Source organism: Artemia sp. Qi Xiang Cuo, chromosome 15 (genome assembly GCF_049724085.1).
Source record: "Artemia sp. Qi Xiang Cuo chromosome 15, ASM4972408v1, whole genome shotgun sequence".
NCBI classification, from domain to species: domain Eukaryota; kingdom Metazoa; phylum Arthropoda; class Branchiopoda; order Anostraca; family Artemiidae; genus Artemia; species Artemia sp. Qi Xiang Cuo.
Window position 1 is genome coordinate 60,493,929 of NC_142808.1, and position 16,012 is coordinate 60,509,940.

Here is a 16,012-nt window from a genome sequence, read left to right on the forward strand (position 1 = left end):
CGAGTCTGAACCTTTTTCTCCCAAAATGACCTTTCCTGACTCTTTCGCTATTTATTTTTAGCAAGCGATGCAATTCTAATCGAAAGTTTCAAATTTAATAGCAGTTTTCTGTATATTCATCATTCAATCTAAAAAGACATATGACATTTTCAATGTTACACTCGAAAAAAGGCGATTTTAATAATCACCATGATCTAGGAACCTATTCTATACATGAATTTTGTTGTTGTACGCCTTTTTATGGAAACACGAATTTCACCTCCTCAAAATCAACCTCAACCTAAAAAAAAAAACATATTTTTGAAGCAGCTAGATGAGCAAACTTTGCATATTTGGAATCAGCGCATTTTTCTGAGTCGGGTAGCGAAAGAATCATTTCTATTGCAATTTGTTCCCGGTCAAACCGTTCCCTTCCTGGACTAACAGGGCACTATACACAAATCTAAATTATACTATTCATTCTTAATAACATTTCATTGATAACCTCGTAAATTTTAACATAAACAAGCAGCAAATCTAAAAAAAAATGGAAATATTATAAATTATAAAAATAATACCAACCAACTAATGAAAAAAAAATATTCTAGTTTCAAAATTTAAGAAATTCCAGAGTCGGATTATGGGAAATCGACGACCCTAGTAAAATAATTTTTTTTTCGCCTTATTCATTATCACAATGGGATTGTTCATACCATATTGATTTATCACTGAGTACGAATAATTAAATTTTGAAAGTCGACATAAAAAAATTCCAAAATAAAAAAATAAAATGTTTTAATATTTGAACGACTAGAAGAACTAAAATACGGTAACCATACTAAATAAAGAAGAACTTGAGGTAGAGTTTCAGAATTAAAACATGAGTTAATAACTTTGTTGTCAAAAAGTCCTGGTGAGAAATTACCCTACCAAAACTTGTAGAGTTGGAAGAAAGGACAAATTTTATATACTTTTATTTTATAATTTTATAACTCAAATGTTAAACACCAAAAATTGTGAGACATTTCTCCTCCTGAGGCTCTCACCATTAAAATTAACTTAACTTCCTTTTACACTAGTAACTTAAAAATTTCCTTTTTAAGTAATTAAAAAGTTAAATTTGTGCAGCATGACTTTCGTTTCGTGTGAATTTAGTTGCCATAGTGGACATTTATGTTAGATTTAGACCAAAATGAAAGCTGATTCAGAACAATGGTTTTTATTTACATTCAGCAGAACAATAATATTTTATTTGTTAAACATCCTTTTGAGAATTCTAAAATGAAAGATCCCGAAGCCCATAAAAACTGGTGTCAGATTTAAATGCAAAGTATCTAATTAAAATTGGCATCATTGCCCATCTCTCCTCCTTCTTGAAAACAGAAGAATTACATTTCTGCATTGGTTGTGTAGATTTTAGCCCGTAGAGAGGTTATTAAAGTTTGTTCCCTCTACAAGTTTTCTTCGATAATGTCGACTGTCGTGATATCACTTGATAGTTGAGAGCACTGTATATATAATAGGCAGTATGATCTTTCCCTATTTCACCCATTATAAAAACTCGGAACGAGGTGCGAGTGCTCCAGAGAACGTAGAAACATTAGATCTTTTCACGGGAAGACAAGTCAGATTTCTCTTGAACGCGAAACTTGGCTATCATACGTATGGATACACTAAATATATATAAAAATATATATATATTTAAATATGATTTATATCGATATACATATATGATAAATCGGTAAATAGTTGTGCAATATTATATATTAGATGTTTTTAGGAATGATAAAGTAGGTTTCGAAGTCTCAAGTATGGTTTCATATAGGTATTTTGAGAAAGTTTCTGCCAAAATACGTGTTCCAGGGTAATTGGACCGCTAATGGCAGATCAAATGAGAGGAGCTGTTCGTACGCGCCTATATACTTCTAAAACTTTACTAAAAATAAAGTTTTTTTAAGAAAAGTAAAGGCCATATTAAACTTAAGATCAGTAGAAATAGAAGCCTACAATAACTCAAACTCAAAACGACCAGAAATTAGTATTATAGAATAAAAAATGAAAGGAGAATAATTGCTATGGCTGTAACACTGCATATAAATTTATATAAATGTATATATAGTGGGCTGTAATAATGCAGAAGATAAATATTACATTTGTTTAAGAATGGAAAGAAAGACAAAGAATGAATTTACAACGATAATCAAGTTAAAAATGAGTTCTATTTGAACAATGCCACAACGCGATGACATATGATTATGATATTTGGCGCTTCGCATTGATATTTCAGTTTTAAAAGTTTTATCAATTTTTTCTCAAAGGGAAATTATGTGGTGGGCATGAATGTAGACTTGCAGCTAAATTAAATATAGTCACTTCTACTTTTCACACATGTTTATTGATATTGGTTTGATTTTTACTGTCTGTAGTACTGAGGAGCTCATTAAGGAGATGATCAAACACAAGTTTTAAAAAATGTTGCCCCTTTGTTCAAAAAAAGAGATAATCAAATATTTAAACTGGTCTCAATCAGGAACCCTTATCGCTATCTAAATTCACAAAGTGCAAAGATTTTCAAACAGAGGTGTTTATTCTTTAAAGTTCAGGAAAGGTCTACCCATTTCATAAGAAAGAATTGCTTTAAAACAAAACTAGCTCATATCTCGGCTCTCTGCCAAAACAGGTAATTAGCCTTTTTCAAGTCACACAGGAACTACAATCTTAGAAAATAAATATCACGACGTGAAAAAAAAAATTATAAACCATCAAGTGTCGGATCCAGAGGGGGGGGGCCGAGGGCTCCTCCTAACGTAGTCTAAAGTAGTTTAATTTACTTAATTAACGCAAGTTTGCATTAATTAAACCTGCTGCTAACGTAAGTTTATCGGATAAACATTTTTTGCCCCCCCCCCCCTAAAAAATCCTGGATCCGCCCCCGAAACCATCACATCTATTCCACCAGTTATTAGAAGAAAAAAAATTACTTTTTTCCACAAATTTCATCAACCCCCCGCCCCCTTTTTTAGAAATCCTACGTAGGTCAATCAGTTAAGTCCACTGTATATAAATAATAGATTAAGTCATAATTTGTATATAAATTAAGTAATACCTGTGAGATGGGACAGTTGCAAACCATTTGGCCGGCTCACCAAGTTTTTTTTTAATTTTTTCAATTTTTTTTCACATCCGTAAAAGACATTGTGTGTACTTGTAACAACAATTTTTTAACTTACAAATTTATCAAGTAGGAATGAAATGAGTGGTTTTACACTTTTTTTGGATAAAAATGAATGAAGTAGACTGACAAAACTCAAACAGAATGTTGTTACTTTGGAAAAATCGTTGAATCTAAATGACCAGCTTCAAAAGCTTAAAATTGTGATTTCAAATAAGTTGAGTATCAAAATGTTATAGTTCTAGAAAGATATTTTTAGCAAACAGACCAAGGACTTACCAATAGCTAAAGAGAATATGAATGGCTAGAGAATGGCTTATTTTCTAAAGCCATTTTTGGTGTGTGTTATTAGACTGTGCTTAGAACTTGCTTGTGAGCAGTTGTGCTTCTTTTAAGGTCTTCTAGACATCCATCATCATGCTGGTAGCAATGCTAAAAAAAATTGTTCCTTTAAAGGAATTTCTAAATAAGTGAAAATCATTAACGTTAAAACAATAAAAATAAAACATTTCAGTTTACAAAAAATATTTATTGGCTAAAAATAAAATTTGAACGTCAATTGGGTTTAAACCTAAGTTTGTTCAGAAAACCCGGTGAAAGAGGGAAAGGGGGAAAAGGGGGCACTTTTCTCTGTAGATCTTAATTTTTAGAACTACATAATTATTTTCTGCTGTCTACAATTTTATTGGTACAATGGCCTTCCTAATTTATGTAATGTTGCTGTTAAATTAGTTTTCAAAGGGAAATTATTATACAAGTTTGATAAAAGTTCAACTAGAGGACAGGGGTAGAAAAGGAAATTATTCGTTAAAACTTATCAAAAATTTTATTCGGTATGACTTTCAAGTCTTAAAGCTTATAAAGATTTTTTATATTATTATTCCAATTCTATTTCTTCTATGAAGTGAAACTAATTTCAAGTTGTGTTCTTTCATTTTTGCTTTATTCGAAAGCGGTTGGCAGTGTAGGTCCCAAACAGGTAACAGTTATAAAATGTTGACCTTTCATTTGTAATTACTATGATGTCTAATTATTGAATCGTTTTCATCTTATTTGAGTTTAATAAAATAATTTTTTAAAATAGAAATAATTATTTATATTGTGTGCAGTTCTGATGGTTTGGATCAACCAAAACTCTTTGGCCCAAAACCGATCGTGAAGGCGAAGATGCTGACAGAGAATGCTATTGATTCATTCGAAGTGGATTCTGAAGCAAAAAACTTGGACAATCATAAGATGTATTTGAATAGTTTCTTGTGGTGTAAAAAATCCAGAATATTGGTAAGAAGTAAAGAAACATATACGGGGACAAAGCAACATATTTGTGATATATGTGACAAGAGCTTTTCTCGTGTTGACCATTTGAAAAGGCACCAAAGAGTGCACACCGGGGAGAAACCGTTCAAATGTGATGTCTGTGATAAAACTTTTTCTCGGTCAAGCAGTTTGATTAGGCACCGAAGACTGCATACTGGAGAAAAACCGTTTAAATGTGAGGTCTGTTACAAAACTTTTTCTCAGTCAAGCTATTTGTTTACACATCAAAGAGTGCACACTGGTTATAAACCGTTTAAATGTAAGGTCTGTGAAAAAACTTTTTCCGATTCAAGTACTTTGATTCAGCACCAAAGAATACACACTGGGGAGAAACCGTTTAAGTGTGATATATGTGAGAAAAGTTTTTCTTGGTCAAGCAATTGGATTACGCACCAAAGAGTACACACTGGGGATAAACCGTTTAAATGTGAGGTCTGTGAGAAAACTTTTTCTGATTCAAGCGGTTTGATTAGGCACCAAAGAGTACACACTGGGGATAACCCGTTTAAATGTTATATATGTGAGAAAACTTTTTCTGATTCAAGCAGTTTGATTAGGCACCAAAGAGTACACACTGGGGAGAAACTGTTTAAATGTGAGGTCTGAGCAAACTCTTGTCAAACCGTATGATTAAGCACCAAAGAGTGCACACTGGGGAGAAACCGTTGAAGTGTGATATATGCAAAGATAGAATATTCTTCTAAATTAAATCTTAATAATCATATAACAACCCATTCTTAGAAAAAGTGTTAGTTCATATTGTACAATTGAAGTTTCTGTGGCCGTGCTGAACTCTATTATACTTCTGCTTTTTTTTTTGTTTGCTCTTATTTTGTATTTCTATCATTTCACTAATTAATTAATTTGTTCTTGGAATACTGTTTTTTATTTATTTTATGTTATATATTTTACTTATTGTTTTAACTTGTTCGTTCCCTAATTCTATGACTTCTTTCCCCCCCCCCCAAAAAAAAAAACAACAACAAAAACACAACAAAATCCCCTATGTTTATTGCTTTTGAGTCAACACTAAAATTGACTTTGTAGTCTGAAGGCTCTTTTATTATTCTTATACTAGTTTTAACTAGTTTTGATCCCCGGTTGATTCATTGATTAGTGGAATATTTTTGTTAATTTCTTAATTTAGTTTTCATTTCACCGTTGTATTACCTTGTTCCTTCTTTTTGCTACGTCTTTCCCCCCCCCCCCACTCCAAGTAAATCTGTATGTGTATGACAGGTTGAATTAACACCCCTGCAAAGTCTGTTTTACTCTTCTTTTAATGTCTTCATTTTATAAACCATAATTGTCACCAAGATTTATACTCCGGGAGGGGGGGGGGGGTGTCTGCTCATTAATTGAGTTCTCCAATTTGGTGACGTTCTTTTAAGTGATTATAAAATCTTCTGGGCACCAATTCAGAATATAAAGAAACGATGAAAGTTGGTTTATCCATACAATCAGGTTCAAAAGGATCTAAACCTTTATTGTCTAACATAAGAACTTAGGAAAGAAATTTTGTTCTGTTTTGGTTTTTTGACAACAAAAAGATGTTTTGATGAAATTGCGGCACATTATTATAGTTTAACTTACTTCAAAGTCGGCCGAAAATTTTAGTTTTTCGATCAGCTTAACACTGGTTTGTTGAATGGGCCAGGGAAGATTGTGGCACTGACTGGTTAAAACCCATACTCTAGTTCTGGTAGTCCGAATTTACAAAAAATAAGCTCCTAGTTTTTGTTTGGGTTTGTTCTTGTTGAAATTTGTATATGAAAATGAAATCAGAAAGTGATCAATCTAGTCTTTAGGGCCACGTGTGTAATTTATTTAATTTTTGTTGCTGTTGTTGTATTTTGTTTAGACCAGTGCACTTTGTATAGAAGTTGTTGTAGAAACTTCGATATGACTCATTCGACTGAAATTGAAAGACCTAACGCCCTTTTTGATGGTCAAAAGCGATTGGAGGGTAACCACCCCCAGCTCGTACACCCGTCATTTCCCCAAACATATGCAGTAAAATTTTTGGAACAGCCATTTTGTTTAGCGTAGTTGAAATGTCCATTAATTATGTATTTGAGGATGACAAACCCCCAGAGCCCTCAGGACAAGGGTTATAAATTATATTAGTTGTCCGTTATTAACATACAAGGTTTTATGGAAGGGGTGGTTGTATAAGCTTTGAGGGGGGTTCATTGGGACTCAGAAGTGGTACTGGCCTTTTTAAGCGTCTAAAGTTATCAAAGGGCAACACGCCCCCCCCTCCACCACATCCGCTGCTCCCCAAATCCATTCGATGGAAATTTTGAGATAGCCATTGTGTTCAAAATAGTCTGAAAATTATATAACAAGGCCTTTTGGGTTGAAATTACCCCTCAGAATCTGTGGGCAATTGTTGTAAGTTATGCCCTAGGGGCATATAAGGTTTTTATGGAAAGGGTATTCGTGTTAACTTAAGAGGAGGCTTATTCACCTGGAAATAGAAATTTCTAGTTCCCTTTTAAGAGTCAAAATTGATTAAGGGAAACTAGCCCTCTCGATGCCTTCTTTTCCCGAAACGTATCTGATCTAAATTGTGTGATAGCAATTTTGTTCAAAAAAGTCCAAAGAACATATGGCATTGACTCTAGGGTTGACACAACCAACCATAGCCCTATTGCAAGGTTTGTAAAATATATCTCTGGCAGCAGATTGATTTGTTAAAGAATGGTAGGTCGTATAAACTTTGGATGGGGCTCATTTTATTGAAAAATGGAAGTTATAGTGTCCTTCTTAAGAAACAAAGGTGATTTAAGGGTAAGCAGCCCCCACCATCCACGGCTATTTTTTCCCAAAGCAAACATCCAATCAAAATTTTGAGGCACGTATTTTCTTCAGCAATTTTGAAAGGTCCGGTAGATATAACTTCGTGTATGTCAACCTCCTCCCCCCCCCCCCCCCGCCAGAGCCCTTTGGGGCAAGGGTTGTAAGTTAGGCAATTGGTTCATTGTTTACATATAATATATGATATTAAGAAAGGTATACATGTTTGAGCTTTACTTTCCAAAAAGACAAAGTCCATTCAGGTGAGCCTTTCAGAAAAATTTGACGAGAGTAGTGAGCTAAATCAAAACACGTCATATGAATACGGGTTGTCAAAAAGGCGTAACTCGGGAATGACTGAGTATGTTAATTTGGAACTTACAAGAAATGATAAGGGAGATGATCAATTGACCAAAAGGACAAGATTTGTGCACTACTAATATTATACAGATACTACTACTAACACACCACTGCGTTTACAATAGTCAGTAGAAATTTGAACTAATTGAATAGACACTATGTGCATTCACACAGTAAAAAAATGTACATCAGGAATGGGTTTGAAATGTTAAGTTGGTACTTTCAGTAAATGCTTAAAGTGGAAGATCAATTGACCAGAGGCAATAGGTGTACGCTACTCCTAATATTACTACAACTGCTGCATTTACTACTACTACTTCTATAACAACTACTTACAAGGCTAAGAGCATTCAGATGAAAATTTCGGGAAGCATTTAAATACACAGGTTATCCAAAGGAGATATCAGCATTGGCTGATTGTATTAAGTTGAAACTTCCAGGACTTGATGAGAGGTATGATCAACTGACCAAAAGGCAATACACTAGTGCTACAGCTGCTACTAGTACTATTGCTAATACACTGAATACTAATAATGTCACTACTTTTACAACTATGACTAAGGGTATGAAGGTGAAATTCTTATGGGGGAAGGTAAACTGAATCAAAGCACGCCGTCTGTATGCAAATTATCAAAATGGTGTATCAGTAATATCTTTGGAAAGGCTTGGTGTGTAAAGTTGAAACATGCAGGACCTGTTTTACGGAATGTTGAACTTTCCAAAAGACAATATTTGCATCCTATTGTTAATTCATACTGCTATTACTATTAATACTACTTCAGGTATTACTACTTAAGTCTAAACTTTTATCGTTTGTTGAAGGGGATGCTGAAGAAAATAATGGTGCTGTGCGTATAATGCTAATGATTATATTTTAATTCATATATGGTGACCTAGATTTGATGGGTGTAGATATAATACATTTATTTTTTTTTATATATATTTAAAATTTTCTTTTTTTTTTTCATATAGATTCTATCTTTTCTTAGTCACTTACTTTTAGTCTATTGTTTTATTTGCTGTTATTTTTGGTTTTCATCTGTACTGAGGAGCCCTTGTTTAATATAACTTATCTTGTCTTTTCCATATCTTGTAGCTCTCAGGCTTTATGCCCGTTTTTGCTAGTTTTTCTTTTGTTTGTTTACGATTTAACTACTAGAGGAATAATCGAAATATAATGTTCGAAAAATAAATGAACATTTATGGACGACCATTGACTCCTAAAAGTCACTTTACGTTAGCAACCCCAAGGAAGCTTTGGCCGGGGAAGATGCAGAAACACGGTGCTTAATAATTACACATTTAATAATAACACGGTGCAACGGTGCTATGGAGGACCGTTGACTCCTAAAAGTCACTTTACATTCGTAACCACCAGGAAGTTGTGGCCAGAAAAGAATCAGAAACAAGGTGTGCCGGACTTAGAGAGATGTACGCAATCTGCACACCTCGGTTCAACCATTATACGAGTATATCACTGGAGCGAGAAGCCTGAAGGATGACCGGTGGCTTTTCCTTGCTTGTCTTGGCACTTGGGAAGGCACAGGTGGTACTAACGACTAGTCATAAGATAAGGATAAAGAGCATCAGGATATCCTACCCAGTGATTTCTCATTAGCCCACAAAAGATGGACCACTCATTGTCATAAGTCAGAATGTAATTTCAGATCATTGGGTATAAAAACTTTGAGCAGATATTTACCACGGATGGTGTCAAATTGTGTTCAAAGTAATATTTTTAATAATTTGCACTTAAAACCGACACAAGACCTATAATTTGGCTTCTGAAGTACAAACTGCATGAATTGTTTTACAACATTTCACCAGTTTCTAGATTCAAGATGAACATTATCTCTCACCCTCTTCAGTCCTCTTATTTTCCTGTTTCATTTGTCTCCTCTTTAAAACATTAGGAACTTATTGCTTTTTTGTATTTTGCATAAATGTAATTCCTTATTTTTGCAAATATTCTTCAATTTTCTTGTCTTTTATGTCAAAAGGCACTTGCCGCCATAATTTGGCAAAGTCCTTGTCCACATTAAAACTAATAGTTGTATTATTGTGGAATAACATTTCGTCCTTGTTTTCACCTGGAAATTGAATCATGTCATTTTGAAAATGCTGAAAACAAAGAATTATAAACAAAATATTAGAATTGAAATGATCTGAAACATCATTGAAAAAAATGTTAAAAACTTAAAATGAATGTGTAACTCACTAAACTATAATAGAAAAACCTTTAAACCAGGAAACCAGTGATGTCGTTTTCAAAATGCTGAAGACAAAGAATTAAAATCAAGATCTTGTGATTTGAAATGAAAACAAAGCAAATTAGAATGTAATTGAAGGATAGCAGAAATAAATTGCAAAGAATTGAAAACAAAGGAATCACGCAATGCAACTTCTGCTAAGAGTTCACTGCAGTACTAAACCGCTTGATGCCTACACAACTGTGCGTAATCTTTCATTCCAATATATCGAAGATATGTGCTTCTCCATCACCAGTCTGAACTATAAGGGGTAATATATCTTGTCTTATCCCTTTTCCAACCCAACCAAGCTTTAGAGCCGCCTACAAATCGAAAAAAAATTATTGAGGATAGAAAATCATTAAAACCAAATATGACATAGAACTCACTATCAAGAAATTAAATTAAAAAAAGAATTTCAACTGAAAGTAAGGAGCAACATTAAAACTTAAAACGAACAGAAATTATTACATATATGAAGGGGGTCGCCTCCTCAACATCTCGCTCTTTGCGCCAAAGTTTTTTTAGTACTTTGGAAAAAGCTTTCTATTGTTCCAATTAAACGACCCTTGTGTTTTAGGACTTGTTCTCAAAGAGTTAAGACAAAATTCAAACTTTAGCGTAAAGAGCGAGGCGTTCAGGAGGAGGCTACCCCCTTCATCTGCGTAATAATTTATATTTGTCTTAAGTTTTAATATTGCTCCTTACTTTCAGTTGAAAAAACTTATTTTTGTTATTCAATTTTTGAATTTTTTAAAATAATCCCAGATTTCCTGAAATACCCTCGCCCATGGATATATACTATAGAAAATTCAATCCAGGTGAAAATTTACCCAGGACAATTGCTCTTAACAACTCGACGCGTAACATTGAGACAGAAAAGAGAACGCAAAAAATATACATAGAACTGTGCATAGGAATTAAGGGAAATTCCCCAAGTGTATAATTATCTTTGACCAGTTCAGCTCTTAGAAACTTCTCTCCCCATGGAAAGTTCCCCCGTGAAAAGAACAACCTGCAGAAAAATCGTCTTCCCACCCTAAAATGTATGCATGTTTCCCAATAACAAATGCTATAAGTAAACAATGGGCAATTTTTATAATCTAAAGACCTTTCCCGTGGGGCTGTGGGGGGGGGGGTCATGTTATATTCAAAGACATAGTTATTGTGCCTTTCAACTATGTTGAACAAAATGGTTATCTCAAAATTTTAATCGCACGATTTGGAGAGAAAGGGGTGGGGGAGGGGTTCTAGTTGCCCTCCAATCTTTTTGGTCACTTGAAAAAGGCATAAGAACTTTTAATTTCTGTTTGAATGAGCCCTCTCACGATATTCTAGGACTGCAGTGTGGGTGCGATCAACCCTGAGAAAAAAAATAGCGAATAAAGACGCATTTGTGATCTTTCTTCTGGCAAAAAATACAAAATTCCACATTTTTGCAGATAGAAGCTTGAAACCTCTACAGTAGGATTGTCTGATACGCTGAATCTGACGTTGTAGTTTTCATTAAGTTCATTTGACGTTTATTTTGTGTTTCTCCCTTTTTTCGAAAGGCAAATATTCTCAGGCTCGTAACCTTTAACGGGTAAGACTAAACTTAATGAAACTTTTACATTTGAAGTTAGCATAGAGATCCGACTCTTTCGATATATCTATTGGTATTTTTCACGGCACCCGTGTCCTTTTTTTTTTTATTATTTTTTTTTATTATGATTATTTTAGTTGCGGACCCCTCAGTGCCTATTTATTTCCGCAGTGATTAATTCGTATATGTGGCTGCTGTATGCGAGAGGATTTGATTCATTTTTGAATGGGTGAAGTTAGATGCGAGCCGGTGTTTGTTCAGAGAAGATCGTTTCTTTTGTGTGTGTTAATAAAATTATGTGTCCTAAACCGAAGTGGATAAAGGTTGCGACATATAAAGTGGTGTATTAGAAGTGAGATTGTGGAACACGGACATTTTTGGAGGCGAAAGAAAACATTGTTTATCTGAATGTTTATGGCTATAAATTATGTAAAGAGTTTTTTTTTACTTAAATTTTGGATTGAAATTGTCAAAAATTTTGAAATTGGTGATTAAAATAACAAATTCTGATTATGATTGAAAGTTGTATTGCGGAGCTACGCGATTTATTGAGTTCAATTTTTGTGCATGCCGTGATAGTGAACTTTTTCTGAGCGTTCCGGTATAGCGTTCGGTGCCTTGCATCTAGGTCACGTGTCCGATCGTGATTAGTTCGGTTCCCGGTAACAGTTTTCTAATAATCTTGTGCTATCGGTTACGTCAATCGGATTTCCCGGCTCTTCACTCGGTGTGCCAACGTATCGAGACCCGTGTGACGTTGCTGCTGGAAACGCTAGGCGATTCATATCTTATTCGTCCGGGATTCATATCCCACTGTTGCGATTCATGTTGCATTTATCCGGGATTCATATCCCACTGTTGCGATTCCTATCGCAGCTGTATGGAATTCATATTCCATCGGAGTGATTCATATCGTTTTGTCCAAGGATTCATATCCTTGCATTACGATTCATATCGTGCTCGCGCGAGATTCATATCCTATTGCAGCGATTCATATCGTCGGTTAAGGATTCACATCCCACCGCAGTGATTTGTATTGCATTTGAAAGGGATTCATACCTCACTGCGGCGATTCATATCGCACTTGTTAGGTATTCACGTCTTTGGTTCTGTGTTCCAAGTTTGTTGTCCGCAACAGCAACGTCAGTAGTAGCTGAATAATTGACGGGCAGTCAAGGAACAAATCACCTGCCCAAAGATTCTAAGCCAATCAGTAGGCGTACTAGAAGTCAGACTAGAACCGAACAAAGCCGATCCTCCCAAGAAGAAAAGCATAAGCCAACTGTACCCCAGGTTATATGAACTGCGCCAGTCATGAGTTTGTCACAAGCGGATATCATACAGCTACTTAAGCAGACCGTGCAGCTCTCACTGGATGGCATGAAGCAGAGCCAGCTAGATCCTGTGATTCGATTGCATGATCATCTTGTTCCTTTGGTCGATGCAATTGCCACAAATCAAGCAGCCATACAAAATTCCCTAGCAACAGCAGTCTGTACAACAAACTAGATGACTAAGTTCGCAGACGACATGGACATCCACAGTTATATTACTACTTTTGAAAGGATAGCCACACAAAATAACTGGAACAGAAGCATCTGGGCTGTCGGACTGCAAGGTCAACTTACGGGGAAAGCAGCTGAGGCAGTTTCTGTGATAGCTCCATCCGATAGCTCTGATTACGATGTGGTTAAGTCTACATTATTTCGTAGGTTTCGGATAACCCCAGTTAGTTATTGACATCGTTTCAGGACCACACAAAAAGAAACGAATAAGTCCTTCGTGGACTAAGGGAAAAGAGTAGAACAGCTTGAGGCCAAATGGTTGGAATTTGCTGATTACAGTTTGGTCTACGACCCGGCCATACTCCAAGGATACATCAGCAGAATTCTTTGCCAACTGGCCGTAGAACAGTTCATTAATTTCGATCAAGAATACCCAGCTTATTCTGAGACTGAGGGAGTTAGATAACCCATCCCTTGAAACTGTTACTAGAGCTGCAGATAGTTTCTTCTTAGCAAGATAAGACGTGGTTGGCGAGAATTCAAAGGGTATTTCAAGAAACACTTCTCAGAAATCAACCAAGCCTAAACAGCCTTTCAAGAACCAAGAGAAGTAAGCAGATGGCTGGAAGAAGAGGACCGCGGAAGTTCAGCAGAGATAGGCATGTTCGGGGTGTTTCAGTTGTGGGAAACCAGGACACCGTGCTAGAGACTGCAAGCAACTGCCGAAGACAAAGAGGGAAACCATGCTAACAAGAAGTTCAAGTCAAGATAACGGTTTGGAGCGCTTTTACTAAGAAGGAGAAGTTTAGATCAAACCATCGACATTCCTGGTAGATAGCGGTGGAACTCTCACAATAATCCGCAAGAAGTACTTGAAGGGAGACGGGAGGATGGCACCTACCACAACAGAGATTTGCTGTGTTCATGGGGACAGCGAATCGTATCCCATGCATCGTGTTTGCATGTAGGTTGGAGAAGGAGACAACTTATTTAGCGGGGAACTAGATGTAGCTGTGTCTGAAAACCTTCCGGTAGATGTAATTATAGGAAGATCTTTTCCGAAGTTCATGGAGCTTTGCATTCGGAAGGCAATATTGGGAAAACTTTCCATCAGCATCTTCCTATGTACAAGAGGAAGAAGCTATTCTCATAACAGTGATGAACAAGACGTCGCCGACGAAGAAGGATGGGCATACCAGAAAATGATTTCACAGCTATGGATCTACCTGTGGAAGATCATATGAAAAAGCTGGCTAAAAGTCATAGAGAGTGGTGAAATGCAAAGAAGGCCTGGAGAGCCAATCAGGATTGCTCAGTCAACAAAGTGCACCCGGCTGAGCTGACTTCACAACAACTGGCAGAACTGCAGAAGAAGGATCCCACACTCACTTGCACGTTCAAGAAAATAGGTGATAGTCAAAATTACATTCTGAACCAAGGACTTCTATACCGGAAACTACATTCGCGGATTGGGACCGAGGAAGTTTACCAGCTTGTTGTCCCAAGGCAGTACAGACCTTCTATAATCAAAATTTCACACGATTCACCGCTCAGCGGTCACACAGGAACCCTCCGTACTGCAGACCAGATCCTTCATTGACTCTTCTGGCCTGGGATACGTCGAGACGTCAGGCAGTATGTGAGAACCTATGAGCCTTGCCAGCTCCTGCCTAAAAACAAGGCGAAAGGGGAGGTTCCGATGCTCCTTCTACCGACGATTGATGAACCGTTTAAGACAATTGCGATGGACATAGTTGGTCCCTTGATACCTTCCAGGAATGGACATAGATTCTTGTTCGTCATCACAGACTACTGCACTCGCTACCCTGATGCAATCCCGTTGCAGACAACCAATGCCAAGAAAATCGCAGAAGTTCTTGAGCTGTACTTCTGTAGGGTAGGGGTACCGAAAGAAATTCTGACAGACCAAGGATCCAACTTTGTGTCAAAGATCTTACAGGAAGTAAATAAGCTGCACGGCATTAAGCCAATCCGGACATCACCATTTCACCCACAGACCGATGGTCTGTGTGAAAATCTCTTCGGGACTAGTCCGCTCGCTAAAGAAGTACGTGTCTGAAAACCCGAAAGATTGGGACCGCTATGTCCCATACATATTCTTCGCATACAGAGAGACAACACAGGCTTAAATCAAGTTCAGCCTTTCGAGCTGCTACATGGACGAAGATATAGGGGACCCCTCGACATTCTGAAAGACCAATGGGAAGGTCAACGCCAGACTTTGGAATCTAGTCGGCCTGCCCATGATCTCCTCTCGACAAGAGAAATACTCTAGTCTATACTCACAGAAGCAAGAAAGAATCTCGAAGCTGCGTAGAAAAAACAGAAGCAACAGTACGACAAGAAGACAAAGCATAGGGAACTTCATATTGGTGACGACGTCCTGGTCTTACTACCTGCCGGGACTCACACACTGGAGACTACGTGGCAAGGCCCGTTTCGTGTTCTATGGATAATCGGGCGCATCAACTATGAAATTTCACTATCAGACGCCAGGAAGAAAACCAAGATTCTCCACATCAATTTGCTTCGCAAATTCGAAAGGCGGTCGACGAACTTTGCTCTGAGTATCTTTGAAGTAGGTACCATTCCAGTTCTGGACACTAAAGTTTCTTCTTCAACTAAGCAAGATGACTTCGAGTTGCTCAAGGATTCGTTTAACCATTTGAGTGAAACAAAGAAGAAAGAATTGTTAAACATTCTTGGAGAACTTTGTGGGACCTTCTCAAAAATAACCGGCCGAACAACGATCGTGAAACATTATACTGATACAGGCGGATCACAACCAAATCGCCCGAGACCTTATCGAATCCCTCAGAGCAGAAAACAAGCGATCGAGGTAGAGGTTCAACGAATGCTTGAACTTGGGATCATCCAGTCGTCAACTAGTCCTTGGTGTTCTCCGGTGGTTGTAGTTGCAAAACCAGATCAAACCATCCGTTTGTGTCTGAACTTTAGAGCTCTCAACTGGAATTCCAAATTTGACTCCTGTCCACTTCCGAAGATAGATGAGCTATTGGAAACT

The 16,012-nt window shown here is 36.7% G+C and overlaps 2 protein-coding genes across 2 annotated transcripts in view; one reads left to right on the top strand and one right to left on the bottom strand.

Annotated features, from left to right (window-relative positions):
- LOC148943939 (uncharacterized) overlaps positions 1–5,074 on the top strand; it is a 44,116-nt gene extending 39,042 nt beyond the window's left edge. The window contains exon 8 of the mRNA XM_089101754.1: positions 4,236–5,074. Coding sequence (XP_088957880.1) covers positions 4,236–5,074 — 839 coding nt within the window. The remainder of the gene's footprint in view (positions 1–4,235) is intronic.
- Positions 1–16,012, bottom strand: part of LOC148943937 (uncharacterized) — a 395,661-nt gene that overhangs the window by 199,379 nt on the left and 180,270 nt on the right.